The sequence below is a fragment of the Strix uralensis genome, chromosome Z (genome assembly GCF_047716275.1).
Source record: "Strix uralensis isolate ZFMK-TIS-50842 chromosome Z, bStrUra1, whole genome shotgun sequence".
NCBI lineage: Eukaryota > Metazoa > Chordata > Aves > Strigiformes > Strigidae > Strix > Strix uralensis.
In genome coordinates, this window is record NC_134012.1 from 101,509,698 (window position 1) to 101,532,756 (window position 23,059).

At 47.2% G+C, this 23,059-nt stretch overlaps 2 protein-coding genes across 3 annotated transcripts in view; one reads left to right on the forward strand and one right to left on the reverse strand.

Moving 5' to 3' along the window:
- RAB27B (RAB27B, member RAS oncogene family) overlaps nucleotides 1-7,390 on the forward strand; it is a 56,119-nt gene extending 48,729 nt beyond the window's left edge. Inside the window, exons 6-7 of one of the 2 annotated variants that reach the window (XR_012627119.1) lie at nucleotides 477-1,055; nucleotides 1,594-7,390. Coding sequence is in view for 1 of the 2 variants with exons in the window: in XM_074856272.1 (XP_074712373.1) it covers nucleotides 477-666 (190 nt within the window). In the remaining variant the exon portion in view is untranslated. Of the gene's footprint in view, nucleotides 1-476; nucleotides 1,080-1,593 lie in introns of those variants that run through there. The other variant, XM_074856272.1, reaches the window with a different exon arrangement.
- Nucleotides 7,391-7,803: 413 nt separating this feature from the next.
- On the reverse strand, nucleotides 7,804-21,655 carry CCDC68 (coiled-coil domain containing 68). The gene is made up of 10 exons (XM_074856281.1): nucleotides 21,519-21,655; nucleotides 17,390-17,532; nucleotides 15,276-15,413; nucleotides 13,672-13,797; nucleotides 13,256-13,384; nucleotides 11,725-11,807; nucleotides 10,969-11,074; nucleotides 10,107-10,190; nucleotides 9,784-9,860; nucleotides 7,804-8,660 (listed from the first exon to the last, which is right to left on the reverse strand). The coding sequence occupies exons 2-10, from the start codon at nucleotides 17,507-17,509 to the stop codon at nucleotides 8,594-8,596; spliced, it is 930 nt and encodes a 309-aa protein (XP_074712382.1). The 5' UTR covers nucleotides 17,510-17,532; nucleotides 21,519-21,655; the 3' UTR covers nucleotides 7,804-8,593.
- Between the last annotated feature and the right edge of the window lie 1,404 nt (nucleotides 21,656-23,059).

A 23,059-nucleotide genomic window follows, 5' to 3' on the forward strand; every position in this document is an offset into this window, starting at 1 on the left:
GGCCCTCTGCAACTCCCTGAAAGGAGGGTGCAGAGACGGGGGATGAGTCTCTTGAGCCAAGGAACCAGCGCCAGGACAAGAGGGAATGGCCTCAAGCTGCGCCAGGGCAGGGTCAGACTGGCTCTTAGGAAGGATTTCTTTGCAGAAGGGGTTGTTGGGCGTTGGAATGGGCTGCCCAGGGCAGGGGGGGAGTCCCCATCCCTGGAGGGGTTGAAGAGTCGGGTTGACCCAGCGCTGAGGGATCTGGTGGAGTTGAGAACGGTCAGTGTGAGGTTCATGGTTGGACTGGAGGAGCTTCAAGGGCTTTTCCAACCCAGATGATTCTGTGAAATTGTGTCCTGACAAACCAAAAGTCTGTCCCGTTCAGTTCATGGCCACTAAACCCACCGCTGATGGTTGCACCGAGTGGGTTACAGATAGTCGAGTCTTGGTTGTCTTCCAAATCTCTCCAGCAAAGCTTTTCCTTTTCCCCACAGCATACCATACTTCGAAACGAGTGCTGCTACCGGACAGAACGTGGAGAAGGCGGTGGACACGCTCCTGGACTTGATAATGAAGCGTATGGAGCAGTGCGTGGACAAGACACAGGCCTCCGACACAGCCAACGGAGGCAGCTCGGGGAAGCTAGAGCCGGCGAAACCGGAGGAGAAAAAGTGTGCCTGCTAAACATCCCCTCGAAACTGTGAGAACCCGTGACAAGATTTCATCAGAACATGGCCGACCTACCACCAAATCCCAAACGGGCTCTGTGGAGCCCCGCACAGAAGCAACGTTACCTTGTTTTATTGGGATTGTGCATTTTGCTCCAAAGAACTGGGTTAAAACTAAAAGCTGTGTTTCAGTGAGGCTCTTGTGCTGCAATGATTCTTCCTGATATGGTGCCGTCTTCATGGAAAACTCTCCCGCCTCTTCTTCCCCGCTCCTTTTCCCCCAGCCCTCATCTTTATTTTTTGTGTGATCAGGATACTGAATAGAGGAAAGTAGCTTTATTTTTTTAAAAAAAGAGGGAAAGAACCTATTGTCTGCTTACACTGGATATTGAAATTAAAATGGAGGTGGGTGGTTTTCTAGGTCTGTGCCATTTTTCCACAGAATCCTGTTTCTTTATAAACCTTAAACTGCATCAGGGATCGTGTGTTTTCTAGGGCAGAGATACAAAAGATTTTTATGTGGCCTATTAAGAAAAACTTTTATCGCTTGCACAGAGTAAGCAATGCTGTGAATCCGTCCTGACTGAATCACTGAGGTGGTGGTTGGGGAGGGTGGGTTGTGGGTGTGTGTGTGTGGTTTGGGTTTTGGGGGGGAGGACGTAGGGCATTTAATTTGAAAAAAAAAAAATAAAAAAAATCAGGGAATCGTGCAGCATTGCTTGTGTTGCCAATAATCCAAGCAGGGAATGGGAAAAAGTATGGAGAGGGATTCTGACACTGCAGGGACAGTTTATAAAGAAGAGAGTGTAATGTGTGGGAAGAGAGAGAAACTATATTTTATGAAACAACTTGTAACCATTAGCAAAAAATATTCTCCCCTCCTCAGCTTAAGGAAACTCTCCTTTTTCTTCTTTTTCTCCGCGTAACTGCGTATCACGGGTAGGACACAGGAGGGAGGAAGGGAACCGTAAGCTCTGCTGTGCTGAGCGCCCCTCCAAGTTATCTCTGCAGCTTTGTCCTCCGTACGTTTGGGTTTTCAACAGAGGAAATCGTGCTCTGAAATTCTCTGCGAGAGGGCAAAGTGGAAAAACTGTGAGGTGGGGACTTGGAATGGCAGGAAACCAGCATATGTGGCTGAGTAGAGAGGAGCGTGTCGGGAGGATTGGCAGGTATCTCGGCGCAGAGGGTGGATGCTGCTGCTGCGGAAGGGCGCGGTGCAAAAGATTTCTGCTGCGGGTGAAAGACAAGTTCTAGTGAAATAGCAAGTTGCTTGTCGCAAGCAAAGAGAGAAATATAGGAAAAAAAAAATCAAAATACTATATTTATAAGTATAGCTCATTTTCTAGACCAAGTTACAGCATATTCATTAGTCTACCCTGTCCTTTTTTGTAGAGTAACGGTTCTGGTTTTATACAGGTGGTAGTTAAAGGTCTGTTTGTGTTTATTGCGCTTTAAACTACTTTAAAATCACGTGGAAGGGTGGAGATTGGGGGGGAAAATAGATCTCTTTACAAATCAAGCTGCTTCAGTTGGGTTGACAGGACTTCAGGCTTCCATTTATTTCAGCTTTGATTGATTGAAAATTGCAAACTTTGTGAATAGCAAGCTCATGAAGTGTTTCAGTGCTTCCCAGAAATGGAGAATTTACCAGATTCGCTGCTGAACAAATAACAGGTTTTTTCTGCCCAGCTCCTAAAAAATGATGTTTACTTGATGATTTGGCATGTTAACAGGGCAGATGGTACCATCCATAGGAGCAGACCCATCGGGTGAGTAACCAAACAGCCGCGAGTACCGTGCCAGAAATCTCACTTGCAGGCTGTAAAGATTATATAAGTGATAGGCTGTACCTAAAGGCTATATATAGTGTGTACTGTCCAACCAGGTCTAAAGCAGGTCCTTTTATAGGCTGGAAACAGCCTCAAGAGGTGGAGAAGCTGTTGGGGTGGTCAACAGGAGATCTGCCAGGCAGAAGATGTAAAAGTAGAGTGATATTCAGATAAGTAGACTGGAAGTTCAGGGTTTTCTTTGAAGTGTGGTTGTATTGCTTTTTAATATGTAGCATAAAATGTAAACATAATTTTAAAAAAAAATAATAACATGTCTTGAATTCCTGAAAATGATGATCTGAGGAGTTCCCTGCCTCGCTTCCAAAGAAATCTCTTGTTGTGTGGCATCAGATTTTTGCCTGTTGAATGGGAGTGAACCAAGTTTCTAAGAATAGTAAATTACTGACAGTCAACCAAAGTGTGTTTCCCAGAGCAGCTGAAATATAAATTGTCTAAAAGCTGTTGTGATTCATACAAAGGTGTGTAAAATCCCAAACCTGGCACTGTTTCAGAGCACTTTGCTTCTATTTCTCTCTCCACCTGCTGAAACAAGTGTTCTTAGATGAATAATAATTTAAAAAAAAAAAAATACAGCTGTGATAGCCAGAACAGGGTGGTCTAGAGGAAAGTATCTCCCAACCTTGCCACTGAGCTTCAGGGAGTGTGAATTTTCCAAGCTGGTGGTCTGTAAGGATCCAGTCTTGGAAACTCCAGCGAGCACACGGCCGACCCTCGCCCGGTGTTGCTCAAGAGGTCGGTTTAGGAACGAAAGGGAAACGACCGTGGTAAAAATTCCATTGCTTGGTTTCCATTTATATACTTCTAATACAAGAAACTGATGATTATTCTGCGTGTTAAAAAAAAAAAAAAAATCTGGGAATGTGTCTGAAACCATTATCCCAGAAGGATTTTGCCATCAAAGGAAAGGAAGGGAAATTTAAACGTGTTTCTTACCCTGGTAGGTGGTAGAAGTTTTGTATAGTGGCTCTTACTTTATTAAATTAAGAAAAGGGGAACCTGATGTGTGATTCTAAATGGTTGCTGGCGCTTTTGTTGTTTATCAGGTTAATTCCCGTTGCAAAAAACTAGACAACAAACCGACTAAAACTTGCCTCCTCTCCATCATCGTTTGATCTTTGCTCCATTTTTGTTCTTCACAACTATTCCTCTTAGGTTTCACGTGCCCGCTGGCAGATTCACATTCTGTACGGAACTCCTGAGCCTGTCCCTGGCTGGAGCCTGCGTATCCGAGCGCTTTCATCCTTTTTTTTGGTCAAAGTGTTTCACTTTGACCTGTTCAATCCTATAAATTCCTCCAGGACGCCGGCCTGGGAAATGAATTTACTTTTGCTTAACCTCTCTGGTAGGATATAGCCTCCGCCCATCCCATTACAACTTGATTCCAGATTCTGCTATTGCAAAATTTGATTATACATATTTGAATTCAAAGTTAAACGTTTGCTTTCGAGCACAAATACAGCTTTTTTGCAAGCTTGGTAGATATCCCACATCAGGGCTGGAGAGGGACAGAGGGTTCTGGGATACTTTATCCAGGGTGATACTAAAATTTAAATGTCAGTGCAGGTGTTCTAACCCTTGTGGGGTTTTATCTTTGAATTTCAGTCCAGCTGCTGCTTTCTCAAAGTCTCTTTTTGTGTCCTTTTAGAAACACTTTCTTTCAGTTTTCCAGTATCCCTCCAGTGAAGAGTTCTGCCTGCAGACTCTCTGGCACAGCAGGGGTGGTAATTTCTGAACTGGACAGTGCTGTGCCCTGACAAAGGTAATACCCATCCTTCACCTTGCGGGATCTTACGCTGAGAATAATTTTGGTTTCCTTTTCTCTCTGTGCAGTTCTGCTGCCTCGTCTCCAGCAGCCATCCCGGGCTCTGATAATTTACCCAGACAGTTCAAGTCACTCGACTTCTTAAATGTGTTCCCTTAATCCTCTCGGTGTCCCCCAGTTAACTCACACAGCGTAACGGCGTTACGAATCTTGTCTCTTCTCAGAGCTCGCCATAGTCCATTCTTTTTCCTGATCTACAGGTATTTTTATGTGTGAAGGTGAAAATGTGACCTCAAAAATTAATACACCGTGCTAGGGTAGTGCTGGAGTGCTGACCTACAGCTGTAGGTGATGCCCTGCTTGCAGCTCCTTCCGTTTCCCTGCAGCCTTTTGCTCAGCGTGTCTTGGTGGAAGAAACACATCCCTTATCCCTTGCTAAATATTGGCATTGCCAAAGTCGGGTGTTGCTGCTCCGTTTAGGGAATTTAGACCCAGGGGGTAACACTTAGAGGAGTGAGGAAATTTATGGTCAGCAGGGAATATCTTTAAGCTGTTGATGTTGTGCTGCTCTTACTTGGCCTTTGACCTTGCCCTCACCCTCCCCAGCCCTTCACCTCGGAGTAGTAGCGCCAAGACCATTTTTAGGAATGCAAGAAAGGAAATACACTTGTCAAATAAGATTTTTTTTTTTTTTTCCCTGCATTTTGGCTGTAGAGATGACTCCAGTGATGAATTCATACTGCCTGTATTTATGTTCTGCCCCGGGCCAGCCCTGCTGCCGGGTGGGCAAGGGGAGATGGTGGCCAGTGCCAGGGAGATGGTGGCCAGTGCCAGAGCAGGGTCCTGTGCTGCTCTGCATCCTCAGGAATAAAACAAATTACCTGCGGAGCCAGGCGGAGCGGTGGGAGCGCTGGCTGGCTGGAAGTGGTGCTAAAAGGAAAAGAAGGGCCCTTAAATCTTTACAGTGTTTACCAGAGAGCCCAGTTTGTGAAGTTTATTTAAGCTTGTGTGTAGGTGCTTGGCTGAATCGGGTCTGGAGTGTCTCTGTGAAGTCAGGAGCTGTTGTCAGGGCAAAACAACTGGAGCTGAAATGGTGTAAAATGAAAAAAAAAAAACCACGCACAGAAGTACCAACTCTGTGCACAGACACGTATGAACAAGCGTATTTTTATTCTTTTATTTTCAACTGAAAAAGGCCAGGAGATTATTCGTGCCTATCCTTCAATGCAGAGTTTTTAAGCAGACTCTCCAGAAGTCCTTAGAGGGCCTGACGTGTAGCGATACCCCTTCAGAGCCAGCGTGTGGCACAGCGTGTCAGGCTTCACAATTATTTAATCTCCTGCTTTCATTTTACAGAATATTTTTATCTGCGATCAGCTAGTAACATGGTGGGTTGGGGTTTTTTTTTTCCTTATTCTAATGCCTCATTTCCAAATAAAATCAGTTGGGAGGGAAGCAACTCGGCTCAGCCAGAGCCCTGGCAGGTACCAAAGTCCTGTGCAGAGCAGCACGTCCTCGTTTCTCAGTGGTTTCCCCCCTTCACCCTCTCCCAGCCCAGTGCCCCCCTGCCCCTAGGAGAGGTGGTGACACTCAAGAAAACCAGTAGCAGGAGCTTAAATAACTCTTGTTTTTCCTGTAGTCTTTGGCTTTGGTGGCTTTTTACAGGCATTTGCAAGAGGAAAGGTGTTTGCTTCTCTGAAACATAAAAAAAAAAAAAAATGAGAAAAAGGAGGGTGCCTCAAACATGCTTTTTATTAAAAGAGGAAACATAAGGCAAGAATAGGGAATTTGCTGCCTGCTGAGACTGGCGGTGTGATGTAGCAAAAGACACGGGAGAGCAGCTGCCGTTTCCTTGCTGTCTTGGTAACTTTATAAAAACCGTCTGCCTTAACTGTTTTTCTGGAGGCTACACCTTATTGAACATTCTGAATGTGTGAGGGTTGTCATACATACGTTTACATTTTAGAGGATTGGATGACATCAGAAAGTTCATTAGAAGTTGTGTAAGATGCCATTTTGATACCTGCTCCATAGCAACTCTTTGGGACTGTTTCAAGGTAAAAGGTTTTATCTCCTCAAACTATTTCAGTCTATGAATATAACTAATGTTTTCAGCCTAAACTTTGGGGGAAAAAAAGAAATCTGGAGCTGTTATTTTATTGTATGCTTGGCACTATAACTGAAGAAAAGTAGCAAGTGGAAAAATAACTGCTGTTTTTATACAGGTGTGAACGCTGCAGAGTTTCAGACCGTGCTCTGATCTTACAAAGAAAAGGGAAAAAAAAACCAAAACACCCTGTTGGAACTGATATGAAGCTGTAAAAATGAATCATTTTTTACCTGACTGCTAGGACACCTGGCTTGAGGCACCTTTAAAGAGAAACCCAAATTTTCACAGCTTCTTTCCTGTCTAATAATTCTACTTTAAACATAAATTCCCCCCCATAGAGGATAAGTTTTTTGTTGTGTTGGTTTTTTTTTTTTTCCCCCAGAGGATGCTGTTGACTTGGGACTGATCCTGGGCAGATCTGTTTCTAATTTATTGTTATTATTTCTATCTAAAGCAGTTAAAGGCAACAGAGGAAATGATTCTTTGCGATGTGCTTTTGTTCCATACAGTTACCTAGTTCAAACAACTTTAGAAAATAGAGCCTAAAGTTGTCCATCCTCATCGTGCAATAGGGCTTCATGGACAAAGTGTATATTAGAAGAAACCTGTTGTATTTTACTCAACTTATGGAAGTTAAATGGTTCTTCTTTGGTTTTGTTAAGGTATCTTTCACCTTCTGGATAAACACTAAGCATCCTGTACCAATTACCTTTTAAGTGTTGCCTTCTGTTCTGCTACTGTAAGCATGTTTTATGTTTGTCTCCAACAGATCTGTGCTAGGCCTAGTGCTATGAGTGTGGTTGAAACTATCGATTTTTGATTATTAGACGCCCCTTGATCGGACCGTGGCGCTTGCTTACCGCTGTTCGTGTCACTCTGTTGTACCAAAGTACCCGTGGCTTCAAAACGTACCGTCAACCGACTCACCGCTGACTGGGTTTGTGTAATACCGCTGAGGAATGTATCCTGTGACTCCGTTTCTGCACTGTTCTTTTCAGAATAAAAGGCCATTTTTCAAGCCGCTGTCTCCCAAAGAGGTGCAGCCTCGCGCCGCAGCGTTAGCAATCCCTTGGCTCCGTTTCTCCCAAGGTAGAGGGATGGGAGAAGGACTGAGCAGCAGCTCCCGGCCCTCACCTGACAGGAAAACGGCACTTTTTACAAAACTCACCCTTTTCTCAGTGCTGACTACGCAGGGGTAACCACCCAACATTCAGCAGTTTGCCAGGTTTTTATCTGCACCTGAACCTGGTTAATCCCGGCCTGACACCGTGGCTGTGTAATGTACCTAAAGTTAGGCAAGAAAAAGAACAAACTGAAACTTCATAGCTTTAATTTAAGGATCAACATGTTTAATTGATTTCTTTTTTCCCCCCCTCAAGTGCTGCTCTCTGCACACAGGGGTTAGAGGACAGACCCGGGACGTGGCCGTTCTCAGATTCCTTCTGTCCCACAATCCAGAGGTAAATACGAGAGTGCAAATCCGCCGTCACTCCCCTGGGGACATGGTTTAGCTCCCAAGTCGTGCCCCATCTCTCAAATAAAGGATTGCTCCTACTTTAGGGAGGAGAAAAAAAACCAGCTCTCCCCCCTCCAGCAGCTGCTTTACCCTCCAAAAGGGCTCAGGGAGGAACTTCACCCTCGTGGGCAGAAAACTTACCATTTGCTGTGGGAAGTTTTCAGGAAAGTAAGAGACTTTTTAGGCCAGAACACGCTGTGCCGAAGACAGGGGGAGAGCAGAGCCCCCCTGGCAGGGCCAGGCCACTGCTCCACCTCCATCCTCACCAGCAAGCAGGAAAGCGGCGACTGTAACAACCTCCAGGTAGCCAAAGGTTTATTTTATAATCTTACCTAAATGAGAGCTGTGCTTAAACCGAATCTCTGGGGAGGTAGGAGCCCCTTTGTGCAGGCAGGTGCCTGCTGCTGCCTGCACGGGGCAGGGCCAGAGCCCGTCTGGGGGTGCAACACACCACCCCCCCCCCCCGGCATGGCTGGGGCTGGCTTTGCTCCTTCGTGAGCTCATCCCCGTCAGCTCTCGCCTTGTTTCCAGGTTTCTTCTTTTAAGCTCAGCTCTGCGGCACAGCTTCTGTACCCCCTTTCGCAGAGAGGCAGCCTGGGCTGGAGGCGCTTTGCTGGAATGAAGAGGCTGTAGGAGTTAAGAGGTTTGCGACACGCAGGAAGAGTCCCTCTGACGAAGGCAGGAGACAAACGTCCAGTCGTCCCTTTAGCTCTCTTGCTTCCTCAGCCTGGTGAGCAGCAGGTAAGGGGATGCTCCAAAATAGAGTGGGGCGCTGCACAGTGAAGCACGAGATCACTCAGACACCCCCACCTGCCCAAGCCAGGTTTAAACCCACCACAACCATGAAACAAGTCAGAGATTTGTAACTATGGCCCTGGTTATCACAGAATCATTGAGGCTGGAAAAGACCCTTGGGATCATCGAGTCCAACCCTCAGCCCGACTCTACAAAGTTCTCCCCTACACCACATCCCCCAACAGCTCATCCAAACGACCCTTAAACACACCCAGGGATGGGGACTCCACCCCCTCCCTGGGCAGCCTATTCCACTCTCTGACCACTCTTTCTGGGAAACATTTTTTCCTCATGTCCAGTCTGAACCTCCCCTGTTGCAGTTTAAAGCCGTTCCCTCTTGTTCTGTCACTAATCACCTGGGAGAAGAGACCAGCACCAACCTCTCTACAACGTCCTTTCAGGGAGCTGTAGAGAGTGATGAGGTCTCCCCTCAGCCTTCTCCTCCTCACACTGAACAGTCCCAGCTCCTTCAATGGCTCCTCACAGGATTTATTCTCCAGGCCCTTCCCCAGCCTCGTTGCCCTCCTCTGCACTCGCTCCAGCACCTCGAGATCTCTCTCGTATTGAGGTGCCCAAAACTGGACACAACACTCCAGGTGTGGCCTCACCAGTGCAGAGCACAGGGGGACTATCACCTCCCTGCTTCTGCTGGTCACACTATTTCTAATCCAAGCCAGGATGCCGTTGGCTTTCTTGGCCACCTGGGCACACACATATGGAGGAGCTGACTTCAAGCACCTCTTCTGCTAAGAGCAGAAACACTTGTCCAGATCTACTACAGCAAAGGGCTGTACCCCCCAGGAGAGGCTCCCATTTAATCCTGAATGGATCACAAGCCGTGCTGGGCACGTCCCACCGAGCTGGACGGGGAGTCAGGACTGGGGGTACAGCCATCCCACCATTAGCTACTATGTTTGTAGCAGAGCTTGTGGTTTTCTTCTCCTTAAGATAATCACAGAATCATCTAATCTCTGCAGGATGAAGTTTGGTTGCTCTCAGCAAGGCCTGACTCAGCTCACTCAAAGCCCTGTGGGGACACCGGAGGGGACCTGCAAAAGCCCAGGGCTCAGTCATTCCGTGCCACCTCCTGTGGTACTTACTCTGTCCAGACCGCTCTGGATACTTTCGCCTTGGGCTGGCCAGACCAGAACTCCACTTTTTCTTTCAGTTCTTTATTCTGCAAGCAAAAAAAAGAAAATAAACCCCTCTCAGCATAATGTAGGAGACAAGCCTGGATGCCAGCTATGACCTGCTGCTCCTCCAGAAAGGTTTTTGGGGGGTTTGGGCAGGGTTTTTTTTTTTTAAAACCAAGTGAAAGATGCAGTGTAATACTGACACAAGCCCTGCAGTGTGAAGAGTCTTGACCATAGAAAGCTATTTTTGCTATTTCCCTTCAATTTATCTATTTACTTTCCAACTTTACCTGTGCTTCCAGGGCCGTCAGCTTCTCTGTCAGGTTTTCTATTTTTTTATCTTGGCTTCTGAGTTCATTGTTGAGTTCCTCCGCCTGAGAGTTAGCAAACCAAGTTTGTAAGAGATCTGAAACCTCAATACATCAAAAGACATGTCTGTGTTGAGCCAAACCACAGAGTTCAACATCTCACCATACCTGGGGAATTGCAGACCGCTCAAGTCCCTAGTCTTTTCCCATAGAAAAACTCAAACTAATTGATTGACCAATTTATAAAACAATTTCTCAACACACGGTGTCGTGTTTTCCGTAGGATAACAAGTCTACCTCTTGTTGGCAGATGCACAGAAACCTGATTACAAGAGCTAATTAGTGCAGGGCCTTGCCTTAGCTGCATGGGAGAAGGGAAAAGCAGTTGGTCAGTAAAACAGCTCACGCTGTATCGTGACTTTGGGAAGCTCTTCCTAGGATGTGTCAGGCCTTGCTCATGGGAGCAGCTTCACATGAACCCAGCGCTGGGGGAGCATCCCTGGGACAAGCAGGTCCCCCTCAGGAGCACGACAGGGAGTGGGGGGCCAGGTCCCCCCCAGGGAACACTCTAGGAAGACTCAGGGTTCTGCTTGAAAGCACCAACTCCACCATGACCACCCCATTTCCATCTTAATATTGATAAGTGGACGAATGTCTGACCACGGGGTGCGCAAAAAGGGGCGCAGCGTGACGAGCAAGCTGCTCACCCTCAGCACCTGCACTTAAGGCAGGAGCCCACATCCCAGTGGCTCCCCTTTCTTCTTCCTTTTTTTCTTCCATTTCTTCCCCCCCTCCATTTCTCCTTCCCCCCACCATTTCTTCTCCCGACCTCCAAAGACCTGACCTCCTGTATCACGCCGCGCAGGCCGTGGTGCTGGGCTCGGATCACGTGTTGCAGATGGCTGATCTGCTCCTGCAGGGTGGAAATCTGCTGCTGGAGATCCAGGCACCTGCGGGCAAGAGCAGAAGCACCCCCAGTTCAATCCCCAGGGATCACTGACCCACCCAGCCCCTCTCCCACCCCAGGGTCAGCTCAAGAGCTTGTTGCTAGCAAGGATGGTCCTGAGGACACGTGGCTGTAATTCATGCAGAACTAGACGTATAAAAGCTTCTTTACTGAGCAGAACAAATAAAACCATGGTTTGAGACATATTTTGTCTAGTAGGACTACGCTTACTAGCTGGTAATAAATAAATTCATAAATAATGAAGGCGATTTCCTTACCGACCACATGCACGATGTCACCAAAGCAACGTTGACCCCACGTGAGAGTTAGGAAAGGGAAGCAATTAGTGCATCCATAGGAGAGTTCGGAAGAGGGAAACAATTAGTGCATCCACGTGAGAGTTAGGAAAGGGAAGCAATTAGTGCATGCAAGGTGGAGGGAAAAGTGCTAAGAATTCAAGTAGAATCAACACCTGAGAGCTGTAGGACACCAACATCTGTCTTGGCTTCTTCCAGCAGTCATGTAAATCAATATTTGAACCAATTGCTTTCATCATGAATAATTTTACTACCAGAAGGAACTTGAGTAAGGCATTGTCTGGTACCCTACATAATCCCCCGGAAAGAAAACACTTTATCACATGCATTTAGTCACCGTTTGCTGTCTTCACTCCTTGACGTCATCTGTTGAAGCATCTTTTCAAGTGACATTTTCTTCTCTATCAGAATTTTCTTTTCCTAAGGAAACAATTCAAGTTCTATAAAAACTATTTTACACTTCCTGCCATTTGATCAGAAAAAGTTTGTGTTCAGCGGTTCCGCTCGGTGCCTGAGAACAGGCAGAATTCACTAATAACCACCTACATCAGCCTTCTTCAGCATCAGCTGGTGATAGAAACCAGTCTGACCTCTCTTGAAGCCAGAGGGGTTGACTGCACTGATTTACCATGAGAAAAGTTCAAACTCTCTTAAAATAGTGGTTCTTTCCTTTACTTAATTAGCAAACTCCAGTTATGTGAGAGTCCCTGCTCTGCGGCCAGGGGATACCATGTTACTGCTACATCCACCAGGGGGAAAATCTGAACAAAACTGATGACAAAACTCTTTAGATGAGAAAGATTACCTGCATGTGATGGCGGTGAAAATACATTTACTGACCCTGTCTTTACAGTAAGCCCAGGAGAGGGAAAACTCCATTTTAGCGGGAGTAATTCCCCCTGCTACTGAGTGCATGCATCACAAAAACGATGCGCGTTGCCATCGCTTCTTCCAACGCAACTAACACCCCCAAAGAAAATTCACAATAAAGGAGAAGAAATTTTCTGCAAGTTTCTGGGCACAGCAGTTGTTTGCCTGCCCAGGATTTTGTTCCTTACAGTGGCATTTTCCTGAGGGTTAAAAGGAGCGGGTTTTAGTGCTAGGAGGGCTACATTTTCATTTCAAGTGCCAGAAGTATGCTGAGGGGGGAAGGTAAAGAGCAACTACTCGGGAGTAGAAATCATTAATAGCTACAAATTAAGACTTCTCCCTGATGCTCTACAGTTTTTACAGAATCATCTGGGTTGGAAAAGCCCTTGAAGCTCCTCCAGTCCAACCATGAACCTCACACTGACCGTTCTCAACTCCACCAGATCCCTCAGCGCTGGGTCAACCCGACTCTTCAACCCCTCCAGGGATGGGGACTCCCCCCCTGCCCTGGGCAGCCCATTCCAACGCCCAACAACCCCTTCTGCAAAGAAATCCTTCCTAAGAGCCAGTCTGACCCTGCCCTGGCGCAGCTTGAGGCCATTCCCTCTTGGCCTGGCGCTTGTTCCTTGGCTCAAGAGACTCATCCCCCCTCTCTGCACCCTCCTTTCAGGGAGTTGGAGAGGGCCATGAGGTCTCCCCTCAGCCTCCTCTTCTCCAGACTAAACCCCCCCAGTTCCCTCAGCTACTCCCCATAAGTCATGTGCTCCAGACCCTGCACCAGACCATTTAAACAAATTCTGAAAGAGGGAGCTCAAATTGCATGATTTATACTTACAGCTAAATGTTCTCCATTTGGTGTAACATGGCAGGAACCTTTTTAGTCCCAGTTCAAACCACTAACATGCCCCAAACCCCAGAAGCGATTAATTCCTCTTCCCAAACACCAGCGCTCCCGGTGCCAGGATGGACAGACAGACACGAGGAGCGGGCAGCCGTACCTCCTCCATCCTTTGGACGCGCTTTTCCATCTCTGCGATGCGGGTACATTTTTCCCTGATGCCTTCAGCAAGGCGGCTGACGTTTTCTGTGCTCTCCTGGAGCTTTTCTTCTTCTTGGAGATTGTAGGCCTGGGACCAAGAAGGGCATTAATGTGGGCGTGCTGGGAGCTGGTGAACGCAGCAGAGTGACAGAGATGGAATTTTGAGCCAACTCTACCAACCCAATTTCAAGAATCAGGAATAAAAAAAACAAAATCATTTTTCTTTTTAGTTTTCCTATTTAAATTTCCCCACCACACCAGTAGAAGAGACTCAGCAGTCCTAAGTCGACATTTGCAGCACAGAGAGTCAGAGCCCACGTAAATATTTTGGTAGTGAACAGGACGGTCGTGCCCACACACGAGGGAGATTTGTACCTGTATTTGCTGCTTCTCATGCTCATGGTTTTTTTTCATTTCTTCTGACCGGGTTTGGTAATTCTCATAGAGTTTCTGGGAGGCAGATCTGAGAGCCTGTACACCTGCTTCTCTCGTGGCTTCCAGCTAGAAAGAGTGATATATGTATATAGTGCTTTAAAAAAAGTGATGGTATAACCACATGCTGAAAAACAAACCCTCTATACAAGATCAAATTTCAGTATTTACCCTTATCAGAAACAAATAAAAAATAAAAGGGAATCCTAAACACCTGTGGGCAGGATGTGACAGGCATTTGATTTCCCAAATAAATCCAGATTTATTCAGTATTGAGTAATCCCCCCATGACAAACAAAAGGATGATGGTTTAAAAGGGGAGATGCACTTCCAATCACTTCACAGAATCACAGAATCAACTAGGTTGGAAAGGACCTTGAAGATCATCTAGTCCAACCATTAACCTAACACTGCCAGTTCCCATCTACACCATATCTCTCAGCACTATGTTGACCCGAGTCTTAAACACCTCCAGGGATGGGGACTCTACCACCTCCCTGGGCAGCCCATTCCACTGCCTAATAACCCGTTCTGTAAAGAAATACTTCCTGACATCTAGTCTAAACCTTCCCTGGCACAACTTGAGGCCATTCCCTCTTGTCCTATCGCTTGTTACTTGGTTAAAGAGGCTCATCCCCAGCTCTCTGCAACCTCCTTTCAGGTAGCTGTAGAGGGTGATGAGGTCTCCCCTCAGCCTCCTCTTCTCCACACTAAACCCCCCCAGTTCCCTCAGCCGCTCCCCATCACACCTGTGCTCCAGACCCTGCACCAGCTCCGTTGCCCTTCTCTGGACACGCTCGAGTCATTCAATGGCCTTTTTGGAGTGAGGGGCCCAAAACTGAACCCACTCATCGAAGGGCGGCCTCACCAGTGCCGAGTCCAGGGGTAAGATCCCTTCCCTGTCCCTGCTGGCCACACTATTGCTGATACAGGCCAGGATGCCATTGGCCTTCTTGGCCACCCGGGCACACTGCCAGCTCATTATCAATCCTCCCCCAGGTCCCTCTCTGACTGGCAGCTCTCCAGCCACCCCTCCCCAAGCCTGTAGCGCTGCTGGGGGTTGTTGTGGCCCAAGGGCAGCACCCGGCATTTGGCCTTAGTGAAACTCCCCCACTTGGCCTCAGCCCATCGCTCCAGCCTGGCCAGGTCTCTCTGCAGAGCCTCCCTACCCTCGAGCAGATCAACACTCCCACCCAACTTGGTGTCATCTGCAAACTGACTGAGGGTGCACTCGATCCCCTCGTCTAGATCATCAATAAAGATGTTAAACAGGAGTGGCCCCAAAACCGTAAAATACTTGTAAATACACCTGCTGTCAACTACCAACAGAGCCAACTCTGCTGTCTCACTAGCCACAAGTGGGATGTGTCCCCAGAAGCAGGTTTGGAGATGAATTTCTCTGCCTGTTAGAATCAAAGTTTGCAGCAGCCGGGAAAGCAGCGTGTGCTCCGGCACGGGCACCGTGCTGCAGCAGCCAGGACCCAGCTCTAACTGGGCTGCAAGGCACATGCCATCATCTGAAACCTTAAAAACCAACCCAAACACACCTTGAGCTTCAGCACTTGGTTCTCCCTGCTCACCACCAGCAGCTGCTCTTCTGTTTCCTTCATCGTTGTCGCCACGGGACTGCAGCCCCAGCTCCAGCCGCTCTTTGACTCCGCTTTATTGCCCAAGACTTGAGGAACCTGCTGAAGGAAACACACATGGAAATTATTCTTAAAATAATAGAAAAGCAGCTTGAGCGAATCCGTCTGACTCGAGAAGACGTGGCTGCTTCTGGACACCCCTCCCTGGCTCAGGCAGGGAGGCAGCTCTCCGGAGAGCCGGGGCCGAGCAGCTTGCGGGGTGGCTGCCAGCACAGCTCCTCCACCGAGGAACTGAAATTAAAATGTTCCGCTTGCACAGCTCTCCGGGGCTTTACATTGGAAAGCATTTGCCTGTCGGTCCTGATAAAGAGCTCTCTGCCACTCTCTACAGCGTTATTGCACCTGCATAAAATTACAGTTTTACAATATTGCAGCATATTGTAGGTGAGGCTGCGTAAACACAGGTAATTGTTGGCCAATGCTTCCCCTTAAACTACGTCTTCCTCCAGCCGATTTTAATCATTTGGACACAACATTTCCAAATCTGTTTGCTTCCTAGCACTGCCTCTGTGCTCCAAACCACTTGCTTACAGTGGTTTTAAGTTGCTTAAACCGAGTTTTTTTTTTTCCCCCTACAGGTGTTCACAAATGCTCAGTGCTTGCCTCCTGTTTTGAGACAAGCAACACGACCTGCAAGCGCTCAGATTTATGCCAGAACACGCCGGCATTTCTACGGCCTTTCTTATGTTACACCAAGTTCATTTGTTCAAAATAAACTACCACGAACAAAGGGCAGCCTGTACTTTTTAAAGGGTTCAAACCATAAATCAGTTTCTTTTCACTACAGAGGCTTTTCTTCAAGTTCATTCCTTACCTGAACAGGAAAAGGAATAAGCATTTTTTAAAAAGAACTTTTGGCGATCAATTATTTCTTAATTAGCCATGTTTCAGCCCACTGATCCTCCCCCTCCCGCATCCCACAGTGCTCTCCTGGGCTCAGCTGGGATGCAGAGAAACTGCCTTTGCATGTGATCATCACCGTGCTCTGCTGCTTGGAGCTAAGAAGTAAGATATCAGCTCTACTATCAGCTGAGTCTTGCTGTTCCCAGGATCTCTTCTGGGGAAAAAAAAAAAAATAAAAAAAATAAAAAAAGAAAAATCACGTCCTACCCACTCATGGTGGTGTCAGCATCAAGCAGGGCGCTGCTTCATATGCCCCTTTATGAGTTGGTGTCACCACCAGAGAATTTTTTTTTTTTTTCGCAGTAATCACTTCATGGAAATGATTTTATATTATGAGATGCATAAGAATTCATCACAAAATTTTCAGATTCAAAGTTACAGCATTTGCCCTGCACCTTCATAAAGGTAATTATGGAGACGATGAAGAAATCTTTTGTCTTTTGACTTAACTTGGAAGTTTAGAAAGGAAAAAAAGAAGAAAAATCTTTTTTCTTTTGACTTAACTCAGAAGTTTAGAAACAAAAAAAACAGAAAAATCTTTTTTCTTTTGACTTAACTCAGAAGTTTAGAAAGAAAAAAACCAGAAAAATCTTTTTTCTTTTGACTTAACTTGGAAGTTTAGAAAGAAAAAAACCAGAAAAATCTTTTTTCTTTTGACTTAACTTGGAAGTTTAGAAACAAAAAAAGAAAAATCTTTTTCTTTTGACTTAACTCGGAAGTTTAGAAACAAAAAGAAAGAAAAATCTTTTTCTTTTGACTTAACTCGGAAGTTTAGAAACAAAAAGAAAGAAAAATCTTTTTCTTTTGACTTAACTCGGAAGTTTAGAAAAAAACAGAAAAATCTTTTTTCTTTTGACTTAATTCGGAAGTTTAGAAACAAAAAAAAGAAAAACCTCACCAGCTTTAAAGACGTTTAACCCAACCTAAGACAGGCTATGCTAAATTAAGTCACTACTGTGGAGTAACTAGCACCTCTAGAACCAATGTGTAAACCTAAAGGTGCCTGTTGCCACGCAGGTCAGAGTTTTCTCTTTCAGCAGTTCCTAGTTTTGCTCACCCTGTTTCCTGCCGAAGCAAAGAAAGGAACAGAACAGCGACAACTTCAGAAATACCTTTTTCACATATTCAGCTTCCTCGGTAATTTGGGAACGGGAGGACCCATAAAGGACGTAGTTTCCCTCCGAGCCGTGGTCCTCTCGTGTTATTTGCTCAGTGAGGAGCAGGGTAGTCATCACTATACGTGTGTTTCTCTGTTCTGTACGAGTAAGAGAAGAGAGGGGCTTGTTCTGTTACGCAAGGACAGAGAATAATTCCATTATTCCATCCCATTTCATTCCATTTCAAGCTCAGGGACATGCTGGAGCCAAGCAGGCATTGCAAGCTTAAAGCACCAAACAATAAGGACCACTTTAAAAAAAAAAAAAAAAGGCAGACAGCTGATTATTTGTTTTTTTAATGGATGGGAAGACAGATATAGTCACACATTATTATCACTGAAGATTTCAATGACTTTTTACTGGCAACCTACATCCCAATCCCATATTATTCCAGAAAACATGCGGCCAGAGATCCCAGGCAGAAAATAAGGGAATAACACACAGATGGGTGCAGTTTAACTAAGGGCAAAACAAAACTTTCCAAGTTTATAAAGCAAACCTGATTATCCTGCGCACAGTAATCCCACTGCTGTCAGGGAATTCACAGAATCATCTGGGTTGGAAAAGCCCTTGAAGCTCCTCCAGTCCAAACATGAACCTCACACTGACCGTTCCCAACTCCACCAGATCCCTCAGCGCTGGGTCAACCCGACTCTTCAACCCCTCCAGGGATGGGGACTCCCCCCCTGCCCTGGGCAGCCCATTCCAACGCCCAACAACCCCTTCTGCAAAGAAATCCTTCCTAAGAGCCAGTCTGACCCTGCCCTGGCGCAGCTTGAGGCCATTCCCTCTTGTCCTGGTGCTTGTTCCTTGGCTCAAGAGACTCATCCCCCCTCTCTGCACCCTCCTTTCAGGGAGTTGGAGAGGGCCATGAGGTCTCCCCTCAGCCTCCTCTTCTCCACACTAAACCCCCCCAGTTCCCTCAGCCGCTCCCCATCACACCTGTGCTCCAGACCCTGCACCAGCTTCTCTGGACACGCTCGAGTCATTCAATGGCCTTTTTGGAGTGAGGGGCCCAAAACTGAACCCACTCATCGAAGGGCGGCCTCACCAGTGCCGAGTCCAGGGGTAAGATCCCTTCCCTGTCCCTGCTGGCCACACTAGTGCTGATACAAGCCAGGATGCCATTGGCCTTCTTGGCCACCTGGGCACACTGCTGGCTCAAATTCAGTCCACACTCAGCTCTGTGTTCCCAACCACTATGCCAGCACAGAACTGATTTTAATCTGGTTCAGGAGGATTACCCCCATCCTGCTTAGCTGTAAGCAGCAGCACAAAGCTTGAATGATATCATAACTCTCAGGGAAAAAAAAAAAAAAAAAAAAAAAGAGAAAAACCCAACAAATTACCTGGGGGGAGGAGATGGGAGAGAAGAGATAAGGCTTTTTCTCAGAGAGAATAAAGTCCCAAGCACCTTCAGCTGGGTTTGTGCTGTGCAATGGTGACATCCAGTGTCAGCTCCATCGCTCTGAAGCAAACGGCTGGATCTCAAGTTGCCCATTTTGAGCTCGTTCCCAGGTAGCCAGCGAGCTCCCAGGACAAGCTGATTTTTAACGAACACATTGGAAGGGTCTGGAACCAATTAAGGTTATCACAGAGGAGTAATAAAGCCACTCAGCCAGCACAGAGGGCCTGGATGTGCTTGCAGTGGAGGAAACAAAAAGCCTTGCAAAGCTTCCAGCTGATTTACAATAATATTTCATTTAAAAATGCATTTCAAACACTTAAATTCAAGGTTCTGGGGCTCCTGCAGTTTAGCTGAGGAACAACAGGCCTGTCTGCACCCCTTGTGTCTGTTGAGTCATCCCGAAGTATTGCAGCACCCCCAGGAAGATCGCTCAGGCTAGCACATTTCTGAACGAGCTCGTTTTCTAATAAAATATAATTAGGCAACTTGAAACATTTATTGCTGCGATGGAGGAGGAATGCCATTCCCAGAGAGCCCGGCGGAGCTGGTTTGCAGAACCGCCCCGGGGGGGCCGCGGCGGCTCACCCACACCAGCGACATCACCATGTACCATCACCCTGTGTCCCAGGCAGAGAAGTCAAGGCTAAATTCAAAATTAACTCTAAAAAAGGGTAAAGAAATCTAACACGTGAGCTGTAAGTGCCCCAGAGCTACGGCTCGCTCAGAACTCCAATTCTTAGGGGATTTACAAATTCAAAAAGCAATAAAATAAAAACTCTTATTACTTTTTACTCTTCTTTAACTTGTTACTTTTACTCTTTTTACTTTCTTTTTACTCTTCTTTTACTTGATACTTTTACCCTTTTTACTCTTTTTTTTACTCTTTTTTTTGCTCCTCTCTTGTTACTTTTACCCTTTTTACCCTTTTTACTCCTCTTTTAATTGTTACTTTTACTCTTTTACTTGATACTTTTATTCTTTTTATTCTTTTTACTCTTCTTACTCTTTTTTTATTCTTCTTTTACTTGTTACTTTTACCCTTTTTACCCTTTTTACTCCTCTTTTAATTGTTACTTTTACTCTTTTACTTGACACTTTTATTCTTTTTATTCTTTTTACTCTTCTTACTCTTTTTTTATTCTTCTTTTACTTGTTACTTTTACCCTTTTTACCCTTTTTATTCTTTTTACTCTTCTTACTCTTTTTTTATTCTTCTTTTACTTGTTACTTTTACCCTTTTTACCCTATTTACCCTTTTTACTCTTTCTACTATTTTTACTCTTCTTCTGTTACTTCTTTTCACTCCTTTTTACTCTTCTCTACCTTGTAAAAGGCATCAGCAGATGCTGCATCCCCGGCCATCACCGAGCTGGTCTGTTCTGGACACGAGAGAGAGGAGGAAAATCAGGTTGCAGAAGAGCAAGCTACTCTCCTACCATAGCTTCCACCTGCACAGCAAAGAGGAGCTGGATATCCAGACACAACCTTTGAGGGCTTTGACCTCAAGCAAAAAAAATAAAGAACAAACCAATCACTCACTCAAATATCATCCCCTGATTCCACAGTTTATCCAGGCTGGGGGATAAAGCCGAAATCCCAGCCACGGCACGATAGAGGTTTTTCTTGGGGACAGGGGACGGTTCCCACCGATGCTACAAGGGGTTAAGCAAAGTTTGTTCTGTCTTGCTGGCTGCTGTTTTCCCTCCTGCCTGCAATCCAGCAGCTCCTGAGTCACCCGCACAAAGGCCGGGCAGGATCAATTCTCCCTTCAGCCTGCACTAATTCAGGCTGAAACCTCCGCTCGCCCCCAGGGGATAAATCCTGGAATGGAAATATTTTTTCAGCTCTAAACCAGTTGAGCCAGGAGGAGCGAGTGATAACAAGCACAACTCTCTGACTTGAGCTGCTGGCCCTGCGCTGGGAGGCACAAGTCCCTGGGAGGATCCTCCTTGCCCAGCTGGGCAACCACCAGCAGCAGAGCAGTAGCCCACAGGGATACTGGTAGCGGGGTGGCAGCAGAACCATTGTACCAAAGCTGCCTGTGGCACCCTGGAGCTCCGCACCCCAGAGATCAGCACCCCAACACTGCCCTGTCTCCCTACCCAGCTGTGTGGGGATGCTCAGAGGGTGCCCCCCAAAACCCCAGCGATGGGGGAAGAACCATGGGGCCAGACATGTGGGGATGCTCAGAGGGTGCCCCCCAAAACCCCAGCGATGGGGGAAGAACCATGGGGCCAGACATGTGGGGATGCTCAGAGGGTGCCCCCCAAAACCCCAGCGATGGGGGAAGAACCATGGGGCCAGACATGTGGGGATGCTCAGAGGGTGCCCCCCAAAACCCCAGCAATGGGGGAAGAACCATGGGGCCAGACATGTGGGGATGCTCAGAGGGTGCCCCCCAAAACCCCAGCGATGGGGGAAGAACCATGGGGCCAGACATGTGAGGATGCTCAGAGGGTGCCCCCCAAAACCCCAGCGATGGGGGAAGCACTGTGGGGCCAGACATGTGGGGATGCTCAGCTCAACGGGTGCCCCCCAAAACACCCCATGAAAGAACAACGATGGGGGAAGAACCGCGGCCGCCTCCGGCGAGCAAATGCTCTCTCCAGTTCAGAATGAAGCGTAAAAAGAAGTGCCGAGTTTGTCTGTTATTCACCACCCTTTATAAACACTCACCTCTCGGCGACCCAACACGCAGGTGAGATTTTCTTTGCCTGGCCTGAGCTCGCCAGCACAGGTGCAACAAACGCAGCACTGTTCAAATTACATTTTTAAGACTAGAAAAGCACGTCTCCGTGCTTTCGCTCGGGATGGGTCGCTTGCTCTAAAGCTCAGGCGAGCGAGAAACCAGGCCACACCAAGCAGGAAAGCACCACCCTTGCTTATATAAGGAACATCCCAAATTACTCACGATTATCGGGAACGGTCAGATAAAGTAATTCCATGCTGAGCACTGGAACTCAAACGCAAGGTTTCTGCTTTTTTTTTTTTGCCTGTGCACGCCCCAGGCACAACCAGGTAAATAAATACCACCCCCCTTCCACCGCTGAACAGGAGTTTATACAATATTCATTCACTTTTTAATACCTGGTGCCTGGGCATATCCACAAAAAAGCAGTTACTTGTTACCGCTGCTCCCACAAGTCTTTGAGAAAGAGTTTTTACGAATACATGAGCGTACACGTAAACACGCCCATCTCTCCTCAGGCAAATACACCTTTTTTATATTCTCCCGCCGCACGAAAGCGCTTCTGCAGACAACGAGGGCGAGGGAGAGGATCAGATAACCGGTGACTAACAGCACAACACACACTTCAGCGCAAGGAATCGGTTGCAAACAACCCACAGACTTTTGGCCACGAGACGTTCGCTCATCCAGACGGCATCAGCTACGCACGAGCCGGGAGGAATAATTCACTTCTGGCTTTACATGGACTCGTTAACAAAGGGATAGAGGGAAATAAAAAAAAGAAAAGGGTAGCGAGATTCTGCTTGATTAAAAGCGTGTGGTGGTAGGTGGGAAAGGTACCTCCGGGGGACAAGGATCTGCCAGGGTTTGGTTTTGTGGGGTGCAAGAATTTGGGGGAAATGCTGAAAAAGCACTTTATGGTCATGGTGAGCAAGGGGCTGTGAGACCCAGCGGCTCAACCCCAAATCTGGGAGTGGGGCTCGTCCCCTGACAGCCCCGGGCGCAGAGGAGGGGGGTTGGGGCTTTGGGTGCCACCGGGGGTGGGGGAAGAGACCCTTTGGGTGCCACTGGAGGGGGAAAGGGGCCCTTTGGGTGTCGTGGGGGAAGAATGGGTGCCCCCGCAGCCAAGACTCACCTTTGGAGGGGGAGGACATGCTACCTGCCGGCACGGCTCCTGGGCAGCGCCCCCCCGGCCCGGAGCCCAGCTCACCGCTGCTTGTCGGCTTGCTGGGCCTTGGTGGCCACGCCCTGCCCTGCCCCACTATGCCCCGCCCTCGCTGGTGGCCCCACCCCAAGCCCTGTGGGAAGGGTTAAGGGGGGTTTTGGTCCTTCTCCCTACCCGTGGGGTGCAGCCCCTGTGCAGTGGGGAGGGGGCCGGGTCACCGCGGCAGGGAGCCAACCTCAACCAGATGCCCCCAGGACACATCCGAGCCGAGTGGGACACACAATCATGGGATCGAGGTTGGAGAAGATGATAGAATCACATACAGAATCATAGACTCATATATAAAACCGTAGAATCACAGAA

Coding starts and splice junctions, on each gene's coding strand:
- CCDC68 (XM_074856281.1), bottom strand. CDS start 17,509: ATGACTACCCTGCTCCTCACTGAGCAAATAACACGAGAGGACCACGGC. Junction 11,808..13,255: donor GCGTCCAAAGGATGGAGGAG/GTACGGCTGCCC, acceptor TTGTTTCCTTAG/GAAAAGAAAATTCTGATAGA. Junction 10,191..10,968: donor TGCGCGGCGTGATACAGGAG/GTCAGGTCTTTG, acceptor GCTAACTCTCAG/GCGGAGGAACTCAACAATGA.